Raw genomic sequence first — 22,304 nt, 5'->3', positions numbered from 1 at the left:
GACTATGGATTTAGCCTGCTGGTATCAGGCAGTATATGGATAGTAGTTTTTGCCAGGAAACTACATATTAGCACTTGTATTTTCATAAGAATGGGTGAATCCATGGGTTTCAGATCTTACTTGCTTCTTTAAAACATTTACCATCTTAGTATTGCCCCTATTATTATCCCATTTTCTTTCTTCAGCAGTCTTGGGGTGAGTTGAATCATCAAATGAAAATGCCTTGAGTTGTGAATTATACGAGGAAAAAGGTACTTGTAAATGAGGCTGATGCTGTGAAGGTCCTGAACATAGTCCATCTGTTATTTATTTCCTATTAAATTTTTTTGTCTTGCCACTCCGTTCATTTTTATTTCAGTTAGTTTCCTTTTGTTTCTACAGTCTTCTATTAATAATCTGTTCTTCATTTTTCACATTTCCCCTTTATCACACTTTTTGGTCTCTTAACTTTTTCTCTGATCTCTTCTAAAAAGAATCTTGCGTGTACTCAAATGACATAGTTATCTGTCAAACTCGTAGCTATTTCATCCCTAAAATTTTGTTCAAAAGTTCATGTTTGCTTTTGTAAAACAAATAAGGAAAGCTTTATGTTGAACTCTTTTTCTCTGGAAACCCTTGGTTGTGGAAAGTAATTGATTGTTATGTCAAGATGCAGTGGAATCCAGCTCGGGAAGGATTGATTGTGAGCGTAAAGAAAAAGGCTCCATCTCCGCTGATGGTTTAGGGGGGGAAGGGAGATGAAAAAGAGAAGAAAAAGCAGGAGAGCGGGGGAGAAAGAAGAGGTTAAGAAGGAAAAACTTTAAACGTTTAGACCTCTTGAAAATGGGCTTTGAAGGATTGTGGCAAAGAGACCTTTTTAGAACGTGTGCTGTGCTCTTGCTAATGATTGTGTGATGCTTGTAGACTAATGTGGTAGGGGCTGGAGAAATATCTACAATGGAGGTAAATCCACTTTGCATTATTCACTCAGTTTCGCAAGTGTCCATGGCATAATTTGTATTAAAAATAGTCAATAGTGTTTCTGGCTTATTATGGAGGGTTTTGAACCCTTTGCAGTGTTACAACGTCGGGTTTTGGGTGGTGAGTATCTTTTATAGTCGTAATTAGTTAATGCTCTAATTAGTGCTCTCTGCTGCGTGATAATGGCAGGCTGAGCATTATATCTGCATTTCTAACCTGTACATTTAGGACTTAGAGACGGATGAGTAAATGACAAGAAATTTTATTATTCTTAAGTGTGGGTTTTACTTTGTGTCTGTATGGTTTTCAGCAAAGAAAAAAGAATAAATACATGGTGGTATTTCAGAATGTGTTGCAAAATGGTATCCAGGAGCAAACTCTGCTCCTGCCTTCTGCTTTCTCCACATTGAGGGTCAGCCGATAACGTGAGTGATGGCTCAGCAGGGGCCTGAGAAGCCTTTCTCAACCTCATCTAGAGTCTCTCTGCGTCCCAGTATGGATGGAGATAGCACATCTGGCAGTATTTGCTTTGAAGCAGGAAGCGTGAGTTTGGGATTGTGGCACCGTCTCTGTTGCGCTGGCTGGCAGAGCAACTTAAGCACGTGAAAAGCATACACTGCATCCATTCAAAATGTGGTCGAGCATCTGTAGCCGTGTACACTCCCTTGAATTCCTGGCAGAAATTCCAGCTGAATCAGCTAGAATTGCACCTGGCGCTTCCATCGTGCTATGGTAAAAGGAACGGGTTGACCTAAACTCCAGATTTATGTGGATTTAGTTATGGAACTCTCAATAAAATCAGTGCTAACTTTAAGGGCTGTATATCACTTTGGAGTAGATAATATATACTGCGCTTGGGTAATTTTTTGCATTTTTCTTGAGGAGAAAGAATAGTGTCCTGGTTTGCTTACTGAGTCTTTCTTGGTTGTGAGATACGTATGTAATTACTAGAGTCACGGAATTGCTTTAGTGTAAGATGAAGGAATCATAAAAAGTTTCATGGGAAAGATGGTGTTTCTCTGGGATCTGCTGAAGCTTTTTTGACGTTTAAAGAAGCAAGATGTGGTGTGGAGTTCACAGAGGATCTCAGGCTGTAGTTAAAAGTAAGTTGGAATTTGTTTGACCTTTTTCCCTGCACATTCTTTCCAGAGCATTAGGTGGCTGAGGTCAAACTGAAATGTGTCACTGGTCAGTGTCTGAATTTAATTAGTAAGCAAGGACTCTGAGAACTCGAAAGTACAAGATGCTTGATCACCACCTACCCATTTCAAGTAAAAACAGAACATGATCTGTTTGTGTTTTCCTTCCACCAGCTGGTACAGTTTTCTTGAATCTGTTTGTTTCTAAATTCAAGGTTTAAATGTGGGAAATGCTACAGAAACTGTTGTGCTACCAGGCTGGTTACTCAGCCTGGTTTATGACATCCGCAGTGGTTTATGTGGACAGTCAGTACTGTATATTATACTTAATAACAGAAATTATGAACGGTTACCGTTTTTGCAGAACTGATTTCCTTACTTCCTAGTCAAAATGGCAAGCTTTGTGTTGATTTATAGATAAATCTACGAAAAATTAAATTCATACATTTTGCTCTTAAAGAGACAGAGACTGTTGTAGATGATTGGGATGAACTGTGATATAAATACCCACTGACACCTAAAAAAAGCAACGATTTCAGCTAGTCTAGGATGGCTTTCCTAAGCAAAAACACAGTAGTAACACTCTGCATCTTGGTAACAAATATGTTTGCAGTAACTCAAACATTTTTGTTCCTGCAACTCAACCAGCCTGATTCCTTTACGTACTACTCTCAGCCGTCACAATAATGACAAGCTTGAATAGCTCGAGAGAATGACGTGCCCCCAGTTTGAAAACACTATGCAAATACTTGAATTTTTTTACACATAGTCTTTTAATAGTTATCACATCAAAAGAGAGCAGAAGCAAGAAATTCTAGGAGGTGAATGTGCATGATAGGGAGCTTTAGCAAAATAATCCACCTTTGATATATATTGATTATTTCCCTGTTACCAAAATGACTCTCTCTAAATCCTTGCCAAAATACAATTTAGATATGGTCTTTAATTCTAAGTCCTCAAGTATTTGCGAACAGTCATGGCAGCACAGATATATGTCAACTTTCCCCCATCAAACTGGAAAATCTTTTGTATTGACTATTAAAGAGTAATGGAAATGAAACTTAATAGATTGAAGTGTAGGATTATACCAAGAATTTTTTCTCAGGTCATTTTCTGTTCTTTCTCTGAAGACCTCTCTACATGATCACTTAGTTATGTATTTTCTGTGCTTTAAATTGTAATTCTTGACTCACTTAGCAAAGTGATGGGTGTCTGAGAAGAGACAGGGCCATTGGTCTCCTGTTAACTGGTTGTTTCCACAGTATAGTTATTTTTGTCATGGTATCAATAGTGTAGATAGGGTATTGAGGCTGTGGTGCTCCAATTAACTATGTAGTGTGCATGTGGTAAAAGATGCGGGTGCAGAGCCCTTGATACCAGGTTTGAACTGGATTCCCCTTGGATGCCACGGGGATGCCGCCCTGTGGCAGCGCTGCTGTATTTTCAGGATTACTGATGTTCATCGCAGTTTCTTTCTCACTCTGTGCCTGGTGTGTCCCTTGATTTCTATTCAGCAGGACTCCTCTTATTAGCTTGAACTAATAACAGCCTCAGTTGGTATTTACCAGTAATTAATGATTTCAGAGGATAAAGTATTTGTCAGAAATTTAGCTGGCAGGTGGAAACGGGCTGAGCAAGTTTGCCCAGTACAGTGCTAGTGAAAAGTTGTTGTTAATCAAAAGAAATTAAAAAAAATATTAAAATAATCAAGTTACCAGTCAAGAATTATCTCACAGCAGAGTCGTATTTAATCTTCTTAGTGCACAATATGATTGTGATGACAAGTTTCCACACATATACCATGATAAATGGATGCTATTCTTTTATGGCAATGATTACATTATACATTTTGGCATTTATGGGACACAGTTGCATTTTTTTAGAATATTCAATCTTCTCGCCATGTTTTCATCTATTGTTTTCTCTGACAGCTGGAATAAGACCATGAAGTCAAGTGACAGAGGCCATAAGGGTCTCTGGTTGCTGAACTGCTTCTCTGCTTCAATTTTCAAGTTAGATTTGTTTGCTATAGTTGTTATTTTTCTATTTCTACTTGGTGGTTTATTTCATATCTAAAATAAAAAAGCAAACACTTTGTGCCAAAATCTTTAAACTCTGCATGCAAAATTGTAATTAGGTATCTTGTGGGTGTAGATTAGTAATGTGCACAAGCAACGTGTCATGTAATTGCCTGCTGCAGATGTGCAAACGAGGTTTTTTCATGGAAGCAAATGAACCTGCACATTGTCTCTGCTCTCCCCCATCTAAAAAATTAGCCTTGCATACGCTTCATATTTTGAAGTAATATCTGATCTTACTTTGGGACGGTAATAACCATCTTGAAGCAATGAGACTTCAGAGAACTATCTTTGAAAAAAAAAATATCTCCATATGAAATTCAAATATGGTTTCTTTTTAATTTAATTTTAAATGACAGATCAATAAATGTGGGTCTTTGGTTTGGTTCTTTGTACTCACCTACAAGTCTATCCCCCCCTGCTTTTTCCCTCCATCCTCTATATTTTTCTTTTCTGTCTTGAGTTGCCTTCTTTGTAATCTGAACATTTCTGGCTGTTTCTGCAGCTCTTTGACTATACGGCGTGTGGAGATGTAGGGGAGGACAATGATAAACCATTAGCAAAAATATCATAATTCATGTGTAATACTACAAGCATTAAATTAACTGCTATTTAGTTATAATTCAGTATGGCCTTGACTTTAATTTTTTTTTTTTTTAATGAGTTGCCATACATTTAACACCGCCGTCCATTTGCTGGGTTCCCTTTGCTTTATGGTAGCTTTTATTTGTCTAATTGTGTATATTTTAATAGTTAACATTTCCTATTTCTGTCTAATTTGATGCTGGTGCTATTAACAAAGAGAAAACTGAGACCAGATGGTTGCCAAACAGTGAGGCCACCTGGTATTCTAGCAATGCCAAATATATTTTCCCCCTCCATTTTTCTTTAGAAAATCACTGAGACGGCTCCAGGATTTTTTGAGGATCCCAAGAATGTGTGCGTGCAGCCAGGCAAATATCCCAAACCCTCTTAAGTTTATCCTTGCAGTTCCCTTCTCTCTTCTTCTCTCCCTCAGGTAACTCCATCTCACTCTCTTTGTGCTTTCCCCCTCCCCTCTCCCATCCCAGCTCTGCGCTGCCGGCTCTCAGGCACACGGGTGGCAGACCTTGCTCCACCGAGCTGCCTCTGAGGCTGCAGGTGAAGTCCTGACCCTGACCACTGCTTTGGTCCACCATCTCTGCAGCCACCAGCGCTGCCGGGGTGGGACGAGGAGCTCTTATTACAAGCAGAATCTGACAGGGTGGAGCTGCCAGGGGTCCTCCAGGAGCTTCTCACCACCCCTTGGGCTGTTACTAGTGCGTAGCAAACAAGAAAAAAAAATGCCTTGAAGAACAGGGTGTTTTGGACACAGTAGCCTGTGGCTTGCCATCTGATGCCTTGTTGATTTGAGGGCCAACTCTGAACTAAAGCTGTTGTCAGAGGTGTGACAGTGTGAGTTGGGACTGACATGATTGTAGACTGAGGATACAATAGTGCACACACCATGCACAGTTTGCTCCGAGTGGCAGGAGTTAGACTAAGCTAACCAAAAATATTTTTTCTCTGGTACAAACTGCATCTACGCTCTGCTCCCCGTGCCAGTGCCGTATGCTGATATGAGCTGCACCATGTGCACGGTGACAGACGAGCTGTTCGAATGTGTGCTTCTCACACATTTCAGAAGTCTGGTATAGGCAGTGCCTGTGTCAGTATTGATACATCTTTGAGACAAGCAGCGTTAACACACCATATTGACATGGGTCTGGGTCAGGGAATGGAGTGTAACTCCTCACTTAGCCGCTGCCAGTCCTTCTCTGCCTCCTCTCCTTCCTTCCTCTGCCTTTGTAGCTGATTTTCTGGACCCTGCTGGTTTATAGACCCCAAATACCTTGAACGATACTGACGTGAACCCCTGGGTGCTGTGGGTCAGTGAGTGTAGGTGTCTGTCTGAACACCCTGGTTGAATTCTGGCAGAGAGAACAGCTGCCACTATGTCGGCTCTCAGCAAACGCCCAGCTTACTGCAGTAGCTAGTGGCTCTAGTCCTAGCACGCTGTGCTAGGAGCTGCACGAATTGAACACAAAACCCCCAGTATCTGCCTAAAAAGAGCTTATACTCCATTTGTAAGAGCCAGGAGAAGGGTGTAAACAGATGAGGAAATATAAGAAATAATAAGCTTGGTATTCAGCGGTGCAACAGATAGCTGTCTGGAATGCTGTGTGTACAATACATCTGTACCTACACATTTCTTACGATTCCTTTCCTGTGCTGCGGTCTGACAGTGGTTGTGGCAACATTGAACTTTCTTCTCAGAGCCCTCTGTCTTGTGCTGGGCATACGTTGCCTTTATTCCTTTGCTCACCATCCTCTTACATTATGTACCTGTTTCCAGCATATTCTGAAAGTGTCAGAAGCAGCAATCATCCTTCATTTGGCAGGATTTGAGCTTCGCTATAGCTCTACCAACGATTGCCTCACTGCTAACATGGTTTCCCCAGTCGGCTGCAGAACGGTCCCCTTCAAACACTGACTCTAGTTGAAGCTGGGTTTCTAGAGGTCCATGTTCCTGCTGGTTACAGTATATGTCGGACACAGTCCCATTACAGCCCGCACAAACCAGTTGAGCAGCAGGAGGTCTTTTGGCAAAAAGACATCAGAATGGCCTGCCTTCAAAACTTCCCATCCTTTGGAAAATGGAAAATACTCCATCATATCTTTCCAGCAGGTAGGACTAACAATGTGCGTTTAAACTTTGTGATAGGAACATAACATAAAAACAATGTCTTGGTGGAAATACTGCCCACAAAGCGCCCGCCCAGAATTACTCCTATTTGGTCTGTTTAAGCAACAAGTCATAATGATTCAAATGTGCTTTACAGAGGCAGTTGCCTGGAGTGACAAGGATGTTGCTTTTTGGGGCTTTTCCATTGTGAAGAGACTGTATTTGCCTTCAGACTTCTCTGTATTATATTAAAACTAATTTTGCAATACTTACCATTTTTCAAAATATGTAAATGTGCCTTGAAGTTGACAGTAGACCCGACAATCAGACTTACTGCTGTGAGTGACTGCATTGCCCTGCAGCTGAAAATATTAAAAATTATGAAGGAAAAGGACAATCATTGTTTGTAATCTAGGAAGTTCATATCTAATCTCTGTCATTCAAATAAGCATGTTGGAAAGCACGTTGTGCAATTGCGAGAAGTCGTGCCTTGTTCTCTTACGCCAGTGCATGAGGGTCCTGGGGGCTTTGGATAAAATTCTCTGCAATTAATGAACGTTTCAGTGCATTTAAATGGATCTTTTTTTCAGCCTACTTGATTTGTGCAGGCTGGCTGTGTTACTCGTGGAAGCTGTACCTTCTGTGGAATATACCTCCCTGCAGAGGTGAATTCAACAGCGCAGACCAAAATCCCTGTTGCATCTTACCTGTAGGATATGATGTTTCCTGACGTATTGAAAAGGGGATGGCATGCTGGCTGAAAGGAGGCTGAGCCTTCTCCCTTCCAGATAAACAAATCTCTAAAAAATATGCAAACGATTTCATATCTAAGAAAATCAGCATCTTTCAGAGTATTTTTAACATTATGTGCCAGTCCTCCTGTTTCCTTGCATACGAATGGCAGACACAGTTTGTATCGTTACTGTAAGACTATCCCTGCCACTACTCTCCCTCCCCTAAAATAAAAAGATTAGGTTGTCTTGGGAGGGGTAAGTTCCTGATTATTAGAGGTGCAAAAGAAAAAACAACCAAACCAGGATTGAAAGTTATGACAAAGTTATTTTCATCAGTCTAGTTTGTTTCACAAGTAGAAGGCTTTACAGTAATGAAAAACCTCATCTGTAGATTTTTTCAAAACCTAAAAGCAATCGAAAGGTGGGATATATACAGATTTAGGAATGTCATTCCTGTCTTTTATAAGAGTCAATGACCTCTTTCCTAGTTTTCTCTGGTCACTAAAGGAAAAAAAAAACAATAACCAAAAACCCAAGCCTGTGGCCTTCAGTGCTTGGAACTAAAAAATAGTTAGTTTTATTATACATTTCTAAGGAAGTTTTGAAAAAGCATTTAAATAACAAAAAGATCCTTCTTTAAATTCCCACCTTCTCTCCACTAACTGCCATTTAACAAAGGCAGCAGTTTTTACAGCTGGGGTGATTTGTAACCGTTCTCATCTTTCTTGTCCCTCCCTCTCTCCCCTCCTACTCATTGTTATTAGCTAACATCTCTGATAAGAAATGCAACATGCCGTAAGGCCCCTATCTGCTCCTTCAGGAGGCCTGGTTCTTCCTTTTCTGAAACAGTGGTCGTGTTTGGGTTTTTTTTTTTTTTTTTAAAGTTTTCAGTTAATTTCTGGAATAATTTCTCTAATTTGTGGACCCTTCTTTTTCTTTCTGCTTTTTTCTGTGCGTAAGCAGGCCCTGCTGCTACACCCCACTTTTTGCTCTGATCCTTGCCCAGCCAACTGTCACTTTTTAGCCTGCAGGGAACCTTCTGGTACTAACATTCCTGCCTTGTTTTTATTAGAAGGGCATCTCTCACAACATATCCCTCGCTGTTTGAAGCAGAAGTCATGTGTATTCAGTAGGAATGAATAATGGATATATTTAAAGGGTACCTTGCCCTTCTCGTTCCTTTGCACATCATAAATAACCACTCTTTTAGTTTGGATTTACATATTGCTCTACAGGCACAGTTTGAAAAAAAAAATCTGGTGATTCAGCTCTCAATTTAAAAAAACACTGCTGTATGCAGTTGATAGTTTCTGTGTCTGAAAACTGATCCCACACCAAGCTCAGTGCTGGCATCCATGTGCAGCTCTGGAATTCTGAAGATTAGGGAACTGGTCATGAATTTATTTTGAAGCACCTCACAAAAATACAGCGTGACAGGAGACGTATAGACAACATGAGTTGTCTGTAGAGTTAATTTCACCTGGCTTTAGATGTCTTTTTAAGATACCTAAAGATATTTTAGGTGTTTTAAAGATGTATTTTTACATTTTAAGGTATTTTTATGATGTTTTAAATATCTTCTTCAGGATGAGCTGAGTTGTTCTCTGAAAATGCCCGTTTCTCTCCACTCACTGTGAAAGCAAGTTGGTTGATGAGGTTGTGTGTAGGTGTCTGTGTTAGAGACATCTGCTTTTTGTCCAATGAGCCCACTGTTCCTGGCCACTTATCACCATTTGAGGAGTTCTCTGTGGTAACGGCTGTATTAAAAGATAAACTGAACTTGGAATTTTCCTGTTAACTGTAACAAGCTTTAGCTGAGGATCCCAAAGAAGATCCTAAAATTGAAGGCCAGCCTTGAAGGATGATTTAATTATCTGATCTAAGTTTAAAGATATTAAAGCAGAGAGTCCGAGCAGCAAATGTTTTTGATGGGGGTGGGATGAGGGGACTGGATGTATTTTTATTGCCCATTTTTCTTAGATAACTGACAAATGGAATGGGCTAATTTGCCTGTTACCATCAACACTGTGGAACTACTTCCAAGTTATCATATTCTCACTGTAGTGCTTTGCCTTGAGCATGTGGCTAAGGTTTTTTGATACATGTCCCTTGTGTGTTGTAGCTTCCATAGTCTAGGACAACTTATGTCTCTCTCCCTGTGAGTTGCAGCAGGACTGTGGTCCAATTCCTGGTGAGCATGGGGAAGTGTGGGCTTGAGCCAGGGAGTCAGGGGCGATGAGCCTGTATTCTCTTTGCGAATGAGCTAGATTACCTCTGTAAGCATTTTCTAGGTGTCGAGGCACAGAATTTGGAGGTATTGGAAACTGTATACTCAGATCATTCAAGCGTCAGAGTGGATGAAGAAAAGACAGTCAGAACCAGGTTACAAAACTGATTTTACTGGTGGCCTTTGGCATCTTCTGATCTCAGTTCATGCGGCTGTAATTTTGGAATTGTATGACTTTCCTGTTTCTAACAGTTTCACTCTGCTTGTTGTTATCATGATACTTGAGAGGCTGACGATGTAAATATTAGATTTGCATCTACAGGAGGATGCTTACATACTGAAGGGCACGGGAGAGGGACTGCCTATTTTGTCCATTTAGCTGTAAGCAGATTCTGAAATCCTTAAAATTTTTCTGCCCTCCAAGTTATCTTTCACCCACTCAGTAATGAAGATAAAACCCTAAAAAGAGATAGAGGAACGGACTGCACGAGACATCTTATAACTAATATGGCAAAGGGGGCACAGAGTGTCTACGGCAGGTATGGATTTTGCAGTCAGGGCTGCACTGCAGGGTTCCACTTGCTAGATAAGTTTCCAAGAAATAACCAATAAATGACAGAATAAACAGTTGTAAGGAGCTTCCATAAGGGCACATAAAGGCAAATGATCCATTAACTCCATAGAATGGGAGATGGCATGTCCTTATCAAGGAAGTAGATAAGAGAAGCTGTAGGATAAGGAGACATGAGGATAGTTTACTATGTTAGTGGTATATAACATGGCAGCTATGTGGCATCTGAGTGACAGACATGAGACACCCTGAGTTTGCTAAGCTGTTAGCAGAGGCCAGAAGCTATAATTGCCACCACATCTCATCATTTTCTGTAATGCCTGCATGCCTGCACGTCTGCGTTGCTCAAATCTAGATTTTTTTTTTTTTTTTTTTTTTTTCCCCAGATCTCTTTCCTGTGCACTTTGTTCTGGGCTGTGTTCTGGTTGCTCTCAGTTGGACTAATTTCAGGCTCTTTCTTCTGCTAGAGCAGCTAATGTTCCCTGATTTGTTGGCCGTTGTTCATGGAAGTTTTACAGACTTTTTCCCCCCCCCCGCGTGTCATTTGCTGGCTTCTGCTGCCTGTTAGTGTTTGTTTTGGTTACCTTTTGCATTATATGACTACAACTTGCACCCTTGGTCTGTATTACAGTTTTCTAAGTTCAGTCTTCTTTACATCCCTTCTGGGGTCGATCTTCTTTACATCCCATGCTATATTTTTCAGTTTAGTTTTTGGCTTGGCTCTTTGAAATTTTCTGCTCTCTTTGGACCAATATGGTCCTTGTGTTGTATGAACGATTTGTTAGGTGGTGTTTTGGTGGTGGTTTTTTTCTGGGGGGGGGGGGGGGGGGGGAGGAGAAGTTTTTTTTTGTGTTTTTATTTCTCCCCAGAACTGTTATTGTGGCTGCCTGTCTTTTCTGTGAATGTGCATTTTTGGGTTATAACTTCCTGGTACACAGTGGGCAGATGCCTCTGAGCTCTGCTAGTACCATGAGCCAGCTAAAGGCTGCACGGCCGTGCTTTGCGTGGCACTGAGCCCAGGCTAACATATCCTGCCTCTCAGCAGGACTCTTACTAGCTCAGTCTTGCTCAGCCAGCAGTTACGCATTTTCTGTCCACCTCGGAGAGTAGGCAGAGCAAGCTCACACGTGCTTGTGATTTACTGCGTACTTCCTTCAGAGTACACAGCTCAGGAGTTCATCATTTTCCTGGTGGATGCCTGAGCATTCTCCTTTCTGATGGAGAGAACAGCAAGACAGTGACTGTATGTTTAGTTCGGAACCTGGAGTTAAAACCATATTCCAGGATTTAGCAAATCTATGCATGAGGCATTTAAATGTTGGTTTTTGTTTTACTTTTTTTTTCTTTTTCATTCCCCCCGCCCTGTACTCCCTTTATGTCTGATAATTATCCTTCTCTTTGGAGGAGTTTGCTGTTAACTAGTTTCATTTTTGAGGATATTATTAAAATTTGTGGTAATTTATCAGGTTGCATTTAGATTAGATCTATATATATCAGTCTTTAATTTTCTGCCTGGAGATGAGATATGGTAAAGGCAAATCTATTTCTATTGTGGCAGAGTAAGAAATCCTTCATGTCCTCAGACTTCTGTTCCTTGGAGATACAGAATATACCAAGTGATAGGTAGTAGACAGAAGATCTGACTTATTTCTCTGAAATGAGATGAGGTTGCAACTTCATTTCTCTTTGGCTGCAGTTCTGCACGGAATTTGTTTACTGCTTCTAAAATGTTGATGTAAAGTTTCTTTCATCCATTCAAATTAAATGGATGATAATTGCTGGTGGAAGTGGGGGCAAACCAACTTGATCTGCCACTGGCTAGTTCTTTATGTAGCCTTCTCTGTCTGTGTGGACTTTGGAGAACATTAGTGCTATATTTTGATAGAAAAGGGTATGACTGACCTCTGCTTTGCCCAATAGCAAAACAAGGTGCAAGGCACTTGAGCAGCATATTTAGTGGTATAAAACTAATTTATTGAGCAGAAGCACCTAGGTAGTTTCAGTGGCAGTAACTTCTGATGGAGTGGAGCCTCGGTGACTTGTTTGGACGTAAGCCTGTTGGATTGCCCTCTATTCGTAATTTCACTTGGATCCCAGCTACTGTTCACATGCTGTTGTGTTACATCCAAACGGAGGACTCCATCTTTTTCTTATTCTGAAGCTGTTGATCTCTCACTGCCTCCAATTTCCTGTCCCTGCACGTCCCGGGGTCTGGAACGCTTTTGCCTGTGATTTTTCTGTGAATCACTCTCACCATCCTCAGTATAAAGAGACCACATTATAGAGACATTATCTCCAGAGTTACTATTTATGCATTTTGATTTGCACCCATCCAACATTTTAACTCTTCTGACGTGGATTCCAAGATTTTTGTTTGTTAGAAGTAGTTTCCTGGCAAAACTGTGAAGGTCCTCAGGGAACTGCAGTGCAGAGATTTGCAGATGGTTGGGGACTTGCTCAGACATACTCTACAGGGTAGCACAGACAGACTTGCCCAATGTTTGAATGGTGTGTGTAGAAAGACAGTATATTTAGTGTTAGTTATGGCACTTGAACATTTTAACCCAGTATGTTTGCAAATGTTTTTTGTAGTGTTGGAGTGCTGGCCTTTTCAGATTTGAAACATCTTTAAATGAGAAGCTTTCTACTCTCAGAAGTTTCAACTATCACAAATGCTTCAGAGCCATGAGTTGTGAAAATGGCTTTTTTACTGTATTAAAAGGAAAAATTTCTAAAATATGACTGTGTGCATTCTAAAGACTGTTTTGAAAAAATTACAAAATGCAGTGTTGGGGAATTTTTGTTTTGTTTTATTTTGCTCCCTACAGGTTTTTTTTTTTTTTTGCTTTTAATGCAGATTCCTTTAGCTGACTGAGAACAGTAAAACTAAGGGGGTGAAATCTTTAAACTTGTAGTCCCTTGTTCCATCAACACTCATTCATCAGTGACCTTTTAGGAGTTCATAGCTCCTTGACTTCCCTAATGAATGCCCAACCTATAGCTTCTGGTTCATATAAAAACCATGAGGACAGTTTAGTCTGCCCTGGGGACCGTTCCCAACTCCTGTGTTCCAGATGACTCTTCGGATTTACTGTGGACAGTAACTTAATTGAGTGACAGTGAGAGGACTATGTCTTACTGCCATCGGGAGAAGCAATGCTGGGGCAGACTGGGTACCAACTGTTGTTGGGTCTTAGATGGCACTTAAACGTACCTCTAGTATGAGCAGGAGACGAATGGGGTTTAAAGCTATGGGCAGTGTTAGAAGACAGGCTGTGCCGTGAAGACTGAAACTTAGCTTTGTCAGGTAGGATAACGTAGGAATCCTTCATAAGAGGGATTAGTCAACTAAGAGGAAGTCTTATTGTGTTTAGTTTGGAATTGTTCTTTATGTTTGATTTGCCTGTAAACATTTTTTTAGTCATGTTCATAAAAAAATTTACAGAGTAAATTTTTTCTCCGTCTTGCCATTAAGTTTGTAAGAAGCAAGATAAATCAAGGCAAAATCAACAGACTCTATGGAAGAAGCAGATCCAAACAAAAGCATCTTTGCCAAGATGCACCTGAAGGACCTGTACTGTGGGAGATGATTTCTTGCCAGTCTGTGAAAACCAGTGTATTAGCAGATGGTGACCTTTGGGAAAGAGTTGTGTGTGCCGGGCACAGAAGGAGCAGATGGCCCTGGGCAAACCTCAGAAACAACATACTGAAACAAATTCATAAATATTCAGGGTGTGGTAAAAGACTGTAGGTCTGTGAACATCCCTCTCGGGGCAAACATGGTGTGAGGGGTCCTGTCCTCTCGTTCTACCCTGCTTACTCCTTCCTTGCTGCATGATGATGCCACAGTCTGTGGGGCCGTGCAGTGTCTGAGAGTAAGGAAAGGGTATATTTTGGAAGCAGATTGTTGGCATATTTACCTGGTCTGTACAGGGAAGTGGAGAAGGGACTGTACATGAAACCAGCTTTGATATTGCCTTAGCTTTTGGGGATTTAATATTCACTTTTTAGTGGCTGAGTAACTTTTTGCGGTAGAGATGGAAAGAAGAGTGTTTCTGAGGGTGGCATTATTCACAGCTCTCCAGTGATGATAATGGCATGAGGATCCACCATGTTGAATTCTTGCTCTGATTTCTTTTTGTTTGGTGTTTTTTGGATTCCAATGTTTATTCAACTGATACATGCTTCTGTTACTGCAAATGAGTCTGGACTAAGGGTAGGTGCCAAAAAACCAAGAGAATAATCAGTCTTTTAGACTCCATTTATATTTTCAGCGTATTTTTCTTAGGAAAAATTAATCATGTTTTGCTAATAGGTGGCTTTGCTGCCAAGTACCAAGTATACCTGCAAAAAAAACGAGAAGCATTTTCTCCAGCATAAGATTATATATACGGAGTAAGATGGACGCTCTCTCCTTGGCTGCTTCATGCTTACCTAGTGAATGGTGAATGGTCTTACACAATCCTGTCTTTGAGCCTCTCAAAGATATCTTGCTGATGTCATGAATCTGAGAAGTTTGATTTGTTAAATATCTGTTGGATCACTTAATCCTTTCACTGTGGGTCTGTGCAGAATTACTTCTCGAGAAGTATTTTCACTTAAAACTTTTTCATTTATGGTGATTTATTACTGTTTTATTTCTAATGTTTATGCCACACGTTGTTTCTCAAAGGATCAATTTTTCAGGGCACTCAGTGCTGAGGGTGCTCTGCATTTGTGAGACTGCACTGAATTTTGGAGCCAAGAGGGAGGCATTATGAACCACTGGCTGGGATTTTGGTGATGAGTTGCTAAAAAGCATCTTTGTAGGAAATTGCCTCATTTATGATTCAGTCATTAGGGGTTACAGAAGTTTCCATTTCAAAACTAAATTTCAAGGGTTCCAGTTTGGCGTGGGTTGACCTTGGCTGGCTGCCAGGTGCCCACCAAGCCACTCCCTCTCCTCAGCAGGACAGAGGGAGAAAATATGACGAAAAAAAACCTCGTAGGTCAAGTTTAATGGAAAAAAAGCAAAGGCCATGCACGGAAGCAAAGCCAAAAAAAAAGAAGAGTTATTCTCTGCTTCCCATCAGCAGGCGATGTCCAGCCACTTACTGGGAAGTAGGGCCTCAGTACATTTAGTGGTTGCTTCAGAAGACAAATGCCTCCTCAGCTTTTGTTGCCGAGTGTGGTGTTTTATGATATGGAATATCCCTTTGGTCAGTTTGGCTCAGCTGTCCTGGCTGTATCCTCTCACCCACCCCGAGTCTACTGGCCTTTGGGTGGGGTTGGCAAGATATCCTTGATGCTGTGCAAGCACTGCTTAACAATGGCCCAAGACACTGTTGTAACTATAAATACAAAGCATAGCGCGCTCTCGGCTGCTATGAGGAAAGTTAACTCCATCCCAGCCACAGCCGGTATGCAGTTAAGTCATTCAGTGTAGTGATATTCACAGCTCCTATACAGAATATTCTCTTCTGTTGTAAATTGGTTTAAAGCCATTAAATTACATTTTAGTCCCTGATTTTGGAGTAAGAAAAATTTTTCTGGGTAAGAAAAGCTTGACTTTTAAAATTATTTAAAATTGGAGGGCAGTCAGCAGTTGTTTTCTCCCATCTTCATTCAGATGCATTCTTGATAGTGAATAGGATTTTTTTGGATCCAAATTCTGAATGACTGATGGTATCTTTATTATTTGACATTTCCTGGAAACTACGGGGTTTTGTTCTTTTGCACTTATAATAACTAGTGGTTTTAGTGGGACACATTTCACTGAGCTGTGGCCTTCATGAAACATTACATTTATTTGTGATTTTTATAACTTAAAGCTACGTTTTGAAGTTAGATAGCAAAATCCAATAATGCATATATTAAGTCTGCTAATATTTTATATAATTTATTTATTTATAATTTCAGAGTAGTTACTCTAAAGGATATAGTTAACCTTACTCCTCTGAAGTGATTTATTTATAGAGAGTAGGAGCCCCTTTTATCTGACTGAAGGATTAAAATAATGTGAAGTTAAAACTATCTAGTTTCCTCCCTCTCTTCTTCTTCTGTTCTTTTGTAAGATGAATAAAGGTCATTTGAAGTTAATGGCTGGTACATTTGGAACTAATAACAGGAAATGCTCATTCTAACAATAGGTAATATTTCTTATAGGCAGGGCTGAGCCCATTTCCCATTATAAGATGTGTTCACTTGCTCATAATTCTAGTAAACTTTAAGCAGTAAGGCCGAACGTTTCCATGTCAGCTGTCTGCCTCAGGCCAAATTTGGAATTTTTATGCAAAATACTCAGCTGTTTCCAAGGCTGAGAGTAGGACAAACTTTTATTCTCTTAGTTGAAATTCTTGACACTTTTTTTTTTTTTTTTTTGAACAGCTCTGTTGTCTTAGTATTTAGGGCTGAGGAGTTGAAGCTTTCTGAGATGGAAGAAAGGCTTTTGTGTTAGGCATGTGTCCTTGGCCGTGGAAGTCTGTCCAAATTTGGTGAAGTTTTGTATGTTCACATATGTTCACATATACTCGTAAGACCTCTTTCTTAGCACCAGACGGTCCCAGAATATTATGCCCAGCCAGTATGATCAAGGAAGCCTCTGTGAGTCAATGGGAAGATGTAGAGCCATTTGGTAGAAGTAAAGGCAGGTAATAGGCAACGGAAAAAGCATATTTGAGAAAGGTATTTGAAGTGCTTTGGGTAAAGTGACTTAGCAAAAAGCCATGGAGAAGTGGAGTAGACTAGTTTAGAAGCTCAGAGGGAGATGGAGTTATTCCTGATAACGGTGGTCAAATGGAAAGAAAAGGCTTGAACCCGGGGGAGATGAATAGAAGGGCATGGGCCACCAGTCCATGCTTTCCTCAAAAGCCTGAGAGGAAGCACTGTTTCCTTAGTGTGAGGGTGGCATGAAAAGAATATACTTGTGTGAAATCTAGTCATTTGTGTGTGAATTTCAGCCAGCTCTACAGGTGGAACACAGGAAAAATGATTGTTGCTGTGGTCATTTAATACTACAGTGTCTCAAGGATTTGTAAGATGGACCTATGCGCATGACCTGTATACAATGATAACTATATACACACTAAAGCTTCATTTAAAGAAAATGCAAAGGGCATGAACATGCATATTGAGGATTAGGATGGGCAGGACAAACTGTATTCTATAGCCTTGTGAAAGTTTCCTTTTGTGATCTAGGGTGGTTTTTTTCTTGTGTATCACCATGATAACATCAAGTGCTTGCTGATGAAATAAGCCTAAGCCAGCCTTGAACTAAAAGTTTGGTACATAAGCTGGATGTTTTCTGGATATCAGTTGTGTGAAGGAGAATACTGCTTTTTGTACTACTGCTCTCCCATGTGTTGCAAAATCTGGATGTGTGTAGTGAATAAAGCAGGGGACGTAGGAAGTAAAAGGAAGTTGTTATGGGTAAGGTAGCTGAATCCATCCGTGGAGACATGGGTCCCACCTCTGTCTTTGCCACAGAGTTCTGTCTCTTGTTCAGCAGTGACTTAAGATTTTTGCAGATTTCATCTTGTTTCTTTATGTTGAAATTGAGATTCCCAATGACTGGTTTGCAGAAGTACTGAGTATTTGCATAAGTAACCGAAGTCCATAATTTGAACATATTCAAGTGTTAGGAATCTGACAGTGAACAGCCTGAGACCCCTCTACATTTTTGGAAATTAAGCTTTTTTTCACCTCAGTTTGCAGGTTGCCCTAGAAGTACGAATAATACCATTCCTACTTTCCAGGGTGCACTGTGAAAATTGATTAATGACTGTGATGAGAGCTATAAAAACCCCTCCTGAGGAAAATAATATCCCTACCTTGATGGTAGGATTTGAATAGTCTGGTCCGAAAAAGGATACAACCACATATGGAACCATCTCTGCTGTGTATAGAATAAAGCAGGGGGCCTGTCAAAGGGTAATATATGAGGACCTGATTAAAGACAATATCCTAATGCATATGTGCAAGAGGGACAAATTAAGCTTGTATAGGCAGCCATTCCCTAACTTATGAATGTTTGACTTTGCAATCTTCTAAATACTCTTTTCATGCAGCACTTTTTTTACCTGTAATTTATGTTTCAACTGGGGAGGAGAATGGTAGACTCATCATGAAGTGAAGCTGGAATGTGAAGATGTGTATTTGAAGACTCCAGATATAGCTATTTTTTTGTGTGAAAATAAGTGCTTGATGGTGTGCTGGTGTCCGTAGTTCTGTGGTTACCACTATGAGAATGAAATGACCATGGAGAGTGAGTGATCTTCTCTCCACAGTGGCAGTACATGTGGAAGTGAGTCCACAGCATCCCCAGAGGAGGCAGTTACTGGGGTCCTGGGGAATTTTGCCCAGTTGCTGCCTATCTGTGTTTGTGGATGAAGGAAGGCTTCCCCTTTAAGGGTTGAAAACCTTTCACAAATGCTTTATTTACGGTAAAAAAAGAATTGCTACATTGCTAGAGGCAAGTTGTGGAAAATGAAAACAACCCTGTTCTTCTGTATTTTCTATTCTGTAGGTAAAATACAAAAGAGACTTTGAAGAAAGCAAAGGAAGAGGGTTCAGTATTGTGACCGATACGCCCGAGTTACAAAGACTGAAAAGGACTCAGGAACAAATCAGTAATGTATGTGACTGCCACCTAAAGTGGTTGTAGATGGAGAAATAGTGTGTCTAAGAAAAGGCGTGTTTGTTGGTGTTTCTGATGAAGTCTGTGAGAGTGAAGAATCTGGTTTTGGTGACCGATTTGTGTATGTCAGACTTTGAAGTGTGTGTACCACGGACTTGTACAGCACATTGGCAATGTGTGTTCACCTCTCCAGCTTTCAGCAAGTGTGCTTAAAGTACTTTTTATTCTAAAATGATTTAACACTTTTTGCTTTTTTAATAGATATGCCAGCAAGTAAGATTACTTTTGTAACTTTTTATTTACATGTAAACTATAAAAATCTTATAAGCTATAAAGTTTTGTCTTTTTTTTTAGCAGGGGCTGTCAAAATTAGCATAACTGGCAAGATGGAGTTTTCTAGAAGCAGACAAAATTTTGATACCGTCTTTTAAAGGAAAATATATGTGAGACAATGTTCTGCAAGACGAGAAAGGAATGGCAAATAACAAACCCATGTGTTTCATTAGCTTAGAGTTTGAATGGAGAACTCTTTCAGGAGTGGGATTTTTAAAAATGGGACTTTTCCTGACTTATGTTTTCACTAGGGAAGTTATTTATTTATATTTTATTCCCTTGTAGCCTGCTTAACTCACTGCATGATGGAGTATTGGGTGATATGTAAAAGTTACGATATGTATGTTATGCAAGTTATGATATGTGTGAAATAGAGAAGAACTAGAGGGAGCTAGAAATGATACAGAATCAACACCATTAGCTTGACCTCACTTCCCTCCTGATTGTCCTTCTGCTGTGAGAACTTGTCTTCATAGATTATTTTGTGATTTTTTTTTTTTTTTAATCATTCCTTGTAGTAATAAAATAACAGCACAGCATCGGAGGCCCCCAGTGTAAGTACGATCAGAAGAAAATGGTGAACTTCATTTACTTGAAAGAAAAAGCTTTTTTCAGGTTGGGATGTTATTGAAAAAAGAGTCACTGAAAAATACTAGTTTACCACAGCAATGGAGACGTACCATTCTTGCTGAAGCATTCACTAGTTAAGATTTTGATGTCTAGGGCTGGTCTTTGAGGTGAAAAATTTGGGTTCATTTCCTGGACCCTTGGCCAATGAGGAGGACAGTTAATTTAAGAACCGTGCAATTGCTCGTGTGGGTAGATAAGATGAGAACAAAAGCTCATATCTTACGTTAATGCTGGGGCTAACTGAAATGCCTGATTTGTGAGAGAGAAAGATGTATTCTTCAGAGTGGCAAAAAGCATGGCTATTAAGGCCTCCATTTGGGATCTGGGAAACTTCAGTGAGTCCCTGGTTTTAATCAGCTGTATTTTTTATTCAGACCAGGAACTTAAATTAGGTCCTCTCATGACCTACATAGCTTCCTCGAGCAAGAGTGATTCTTTTGTGTGGGGTAGTTCTGGAACGCATCAAGGAGATGAAACGAGCAATGCTCTGATGAATACTTAATCCTTTGCATGGGCCTGCTCTGTTAGGAGAAGTCGAGAGGAGTACCCTACAGCAGGCCTACGGTACTCAGTTTTGGGCAGTGGCATGCCGAGAAATTTAATTAGATCTCCCAAGCCCAGTACCCTCAACATCAGAATATAGAGTAGTATGACACAGTTCACTTGCATACTCTTTCTCTCTCTCTTGTTCAAAGCATATTAGGTTTTCTGTTGTGGGAAAGGGGGGAAATAAAAACAAACAAGTAGTTTTGTGAAATGGGAAGTTTTCTTCCCATCTCTATTTTTGAATGGGGCAAGGGGGTTTCTCTTCTAGCAGAAGACCTTGTTGCACAATTTATGATACCATCTGGCTCCTGAACCAAAGGTATCTACCTGACTTTTCAAACCCTGAAATATATTTTTAAATGTGAAAAGTGGTTTTCTTTTCTATTTTTTTTCCATTTTTTTTTTCTTGGTAGTTGGATGTACCACTCCTGTCTCTTCATTCCTAACCACCCAGTCTCAACAATATAGATTTGTTCCATCCAGTCTTAACAATGCAGAGTTGTTCCATTCAGCCCTAACAATGCAGAGTTGTTTTCTTTTCCTGATTTATGTAGCTGACAGAGAGTCCAAGTCATGGACTCTATTAGAAATAATTATTATTGAAGGGTAAAATGGAATTTTAAAATGTGCATGATAAAAAAATTTGGATTTCATTTACACTTACACTAAAATAATAATTTGATTTATAGCATTATATCTTAGGAAAATAATTCTGCATAGGCCACAATTTGAATCTAATTAGAAAACTCCTGTATTATAGAAATGCATTCCACATAGAGTAGTCTCTGTATTTATCAGATAAACAGTATACATCATGGACTAAGGATCTAATTAAGGTTTCAAGACATTGAAAGGTAAGAACTTCAATAATTCTAAAATAATTTTACTTGTAATATATAGCGAAATGGAAGAATACTAATATATATATTTAATTTTCAGTTTTGTTTTGATTTCACCTTGAAGTATTAGAAACCTCTCAAAGAGCCTGTTTGAAACAAAACTGTAACAACTTCATGGAAGGGGTAAGTGAGCACAATTAAGTGTGTAGCTATTCTTGATGAAGGTAAGCAACAAACGTACTTATAGCAGATGTTATTTAGCAGAAGTCTTTGTAAAATATTGTCATTTTGTCCTGGTTTGAAGTTTTGCAGCATACATTAATATTAGAACAGCGCTCTGACTTTTTAAAGAATCTCTTATGCTGTCAATATAACCCTTGTGAGGAAAAAAAACATTGGGGGGAGTGGGAGGAGAGTGGGTTGATGGAAGGAGTTGGATTTTGGTTGCTATTTTGCCACCAGCAATCCTGCCTCTGAAGACTTAGGCCAGACTCGTGCAGTTTATTTTGTGGCCCGATGGACCTATCAGGACCAGAATGGAGTTTCTTAGAAAAGAATGACATTTACCCCAGTGTCTCGCATTTTTTTTAGCATTAAAAGGCCAATTCTGCAGGTGTACAGCATGCTCATTAGAAGGAAGTCTCTCCAGGACATTTAGGTTCAGCTGCCCCAAACTACAACTGTTATAGCTTCTTAGCACTGAGATAGCTTGGAAGGCGTAACCCACACGTAGGAGCATGCTAGTCTAGATTGATGTAGTGAAGGCTGCATAAACTAAGCGGCTTTTTTTACCGATGAGCTTGCAGGACTTTTAGCACCCTTTGCATGTCTGAGGAAGCATTTTAAAATTAAAATAAATTTTACGTGTTAATATGTGTGAAAATGTTTACAAGTGTTATAAAAAACATAGAAGTTTATAAGTATTATAA

The 22,304-nt window shown here is 39.9% G+C and overlaps 1 protein-coding gene across 2 annotated transcripts in view; it reads left to right on the top strand.

The window, feature by feature from the left end:
• Positions 1-22,304, top strand: part of NEBL (nebulette) — a 276,747-nt gene that overhangs the window by 110,362 nt on the left and 144,081 nt on the right. For both annotated transcript variants that reach the window (XM_054191075.1, XM_054191074.1), the window contains exon 4: positions 18,917-19,024. In XM_054191075.1, coding sequence (XP_054047050.1) covers positions 18,917-19,024 — 108 coding nt within the window. The remainder of the gene's footprint in view (positions 1-18,916; positions 19,025-22,304) is intronic.

The sequence above is a fragment of the Rissa tridactyla genome, chromosome 2 (assembly GCF_028500815.1).
Source record: "Rissa tridactyla isolate bRisTri1 chromosome 2, bRisTri1.patW.cur.20221130, whole genome shotgun sequence".
NCBI classification, from domain to species: Eukaryota; Metazoa; Chordata; class Aves; order Charadriiformes; family Laridae; genus Rissa; species Rissa tridactyla.
This window is presented reverse-complemented; position numbering and strand designations above follow the sequence as displayed.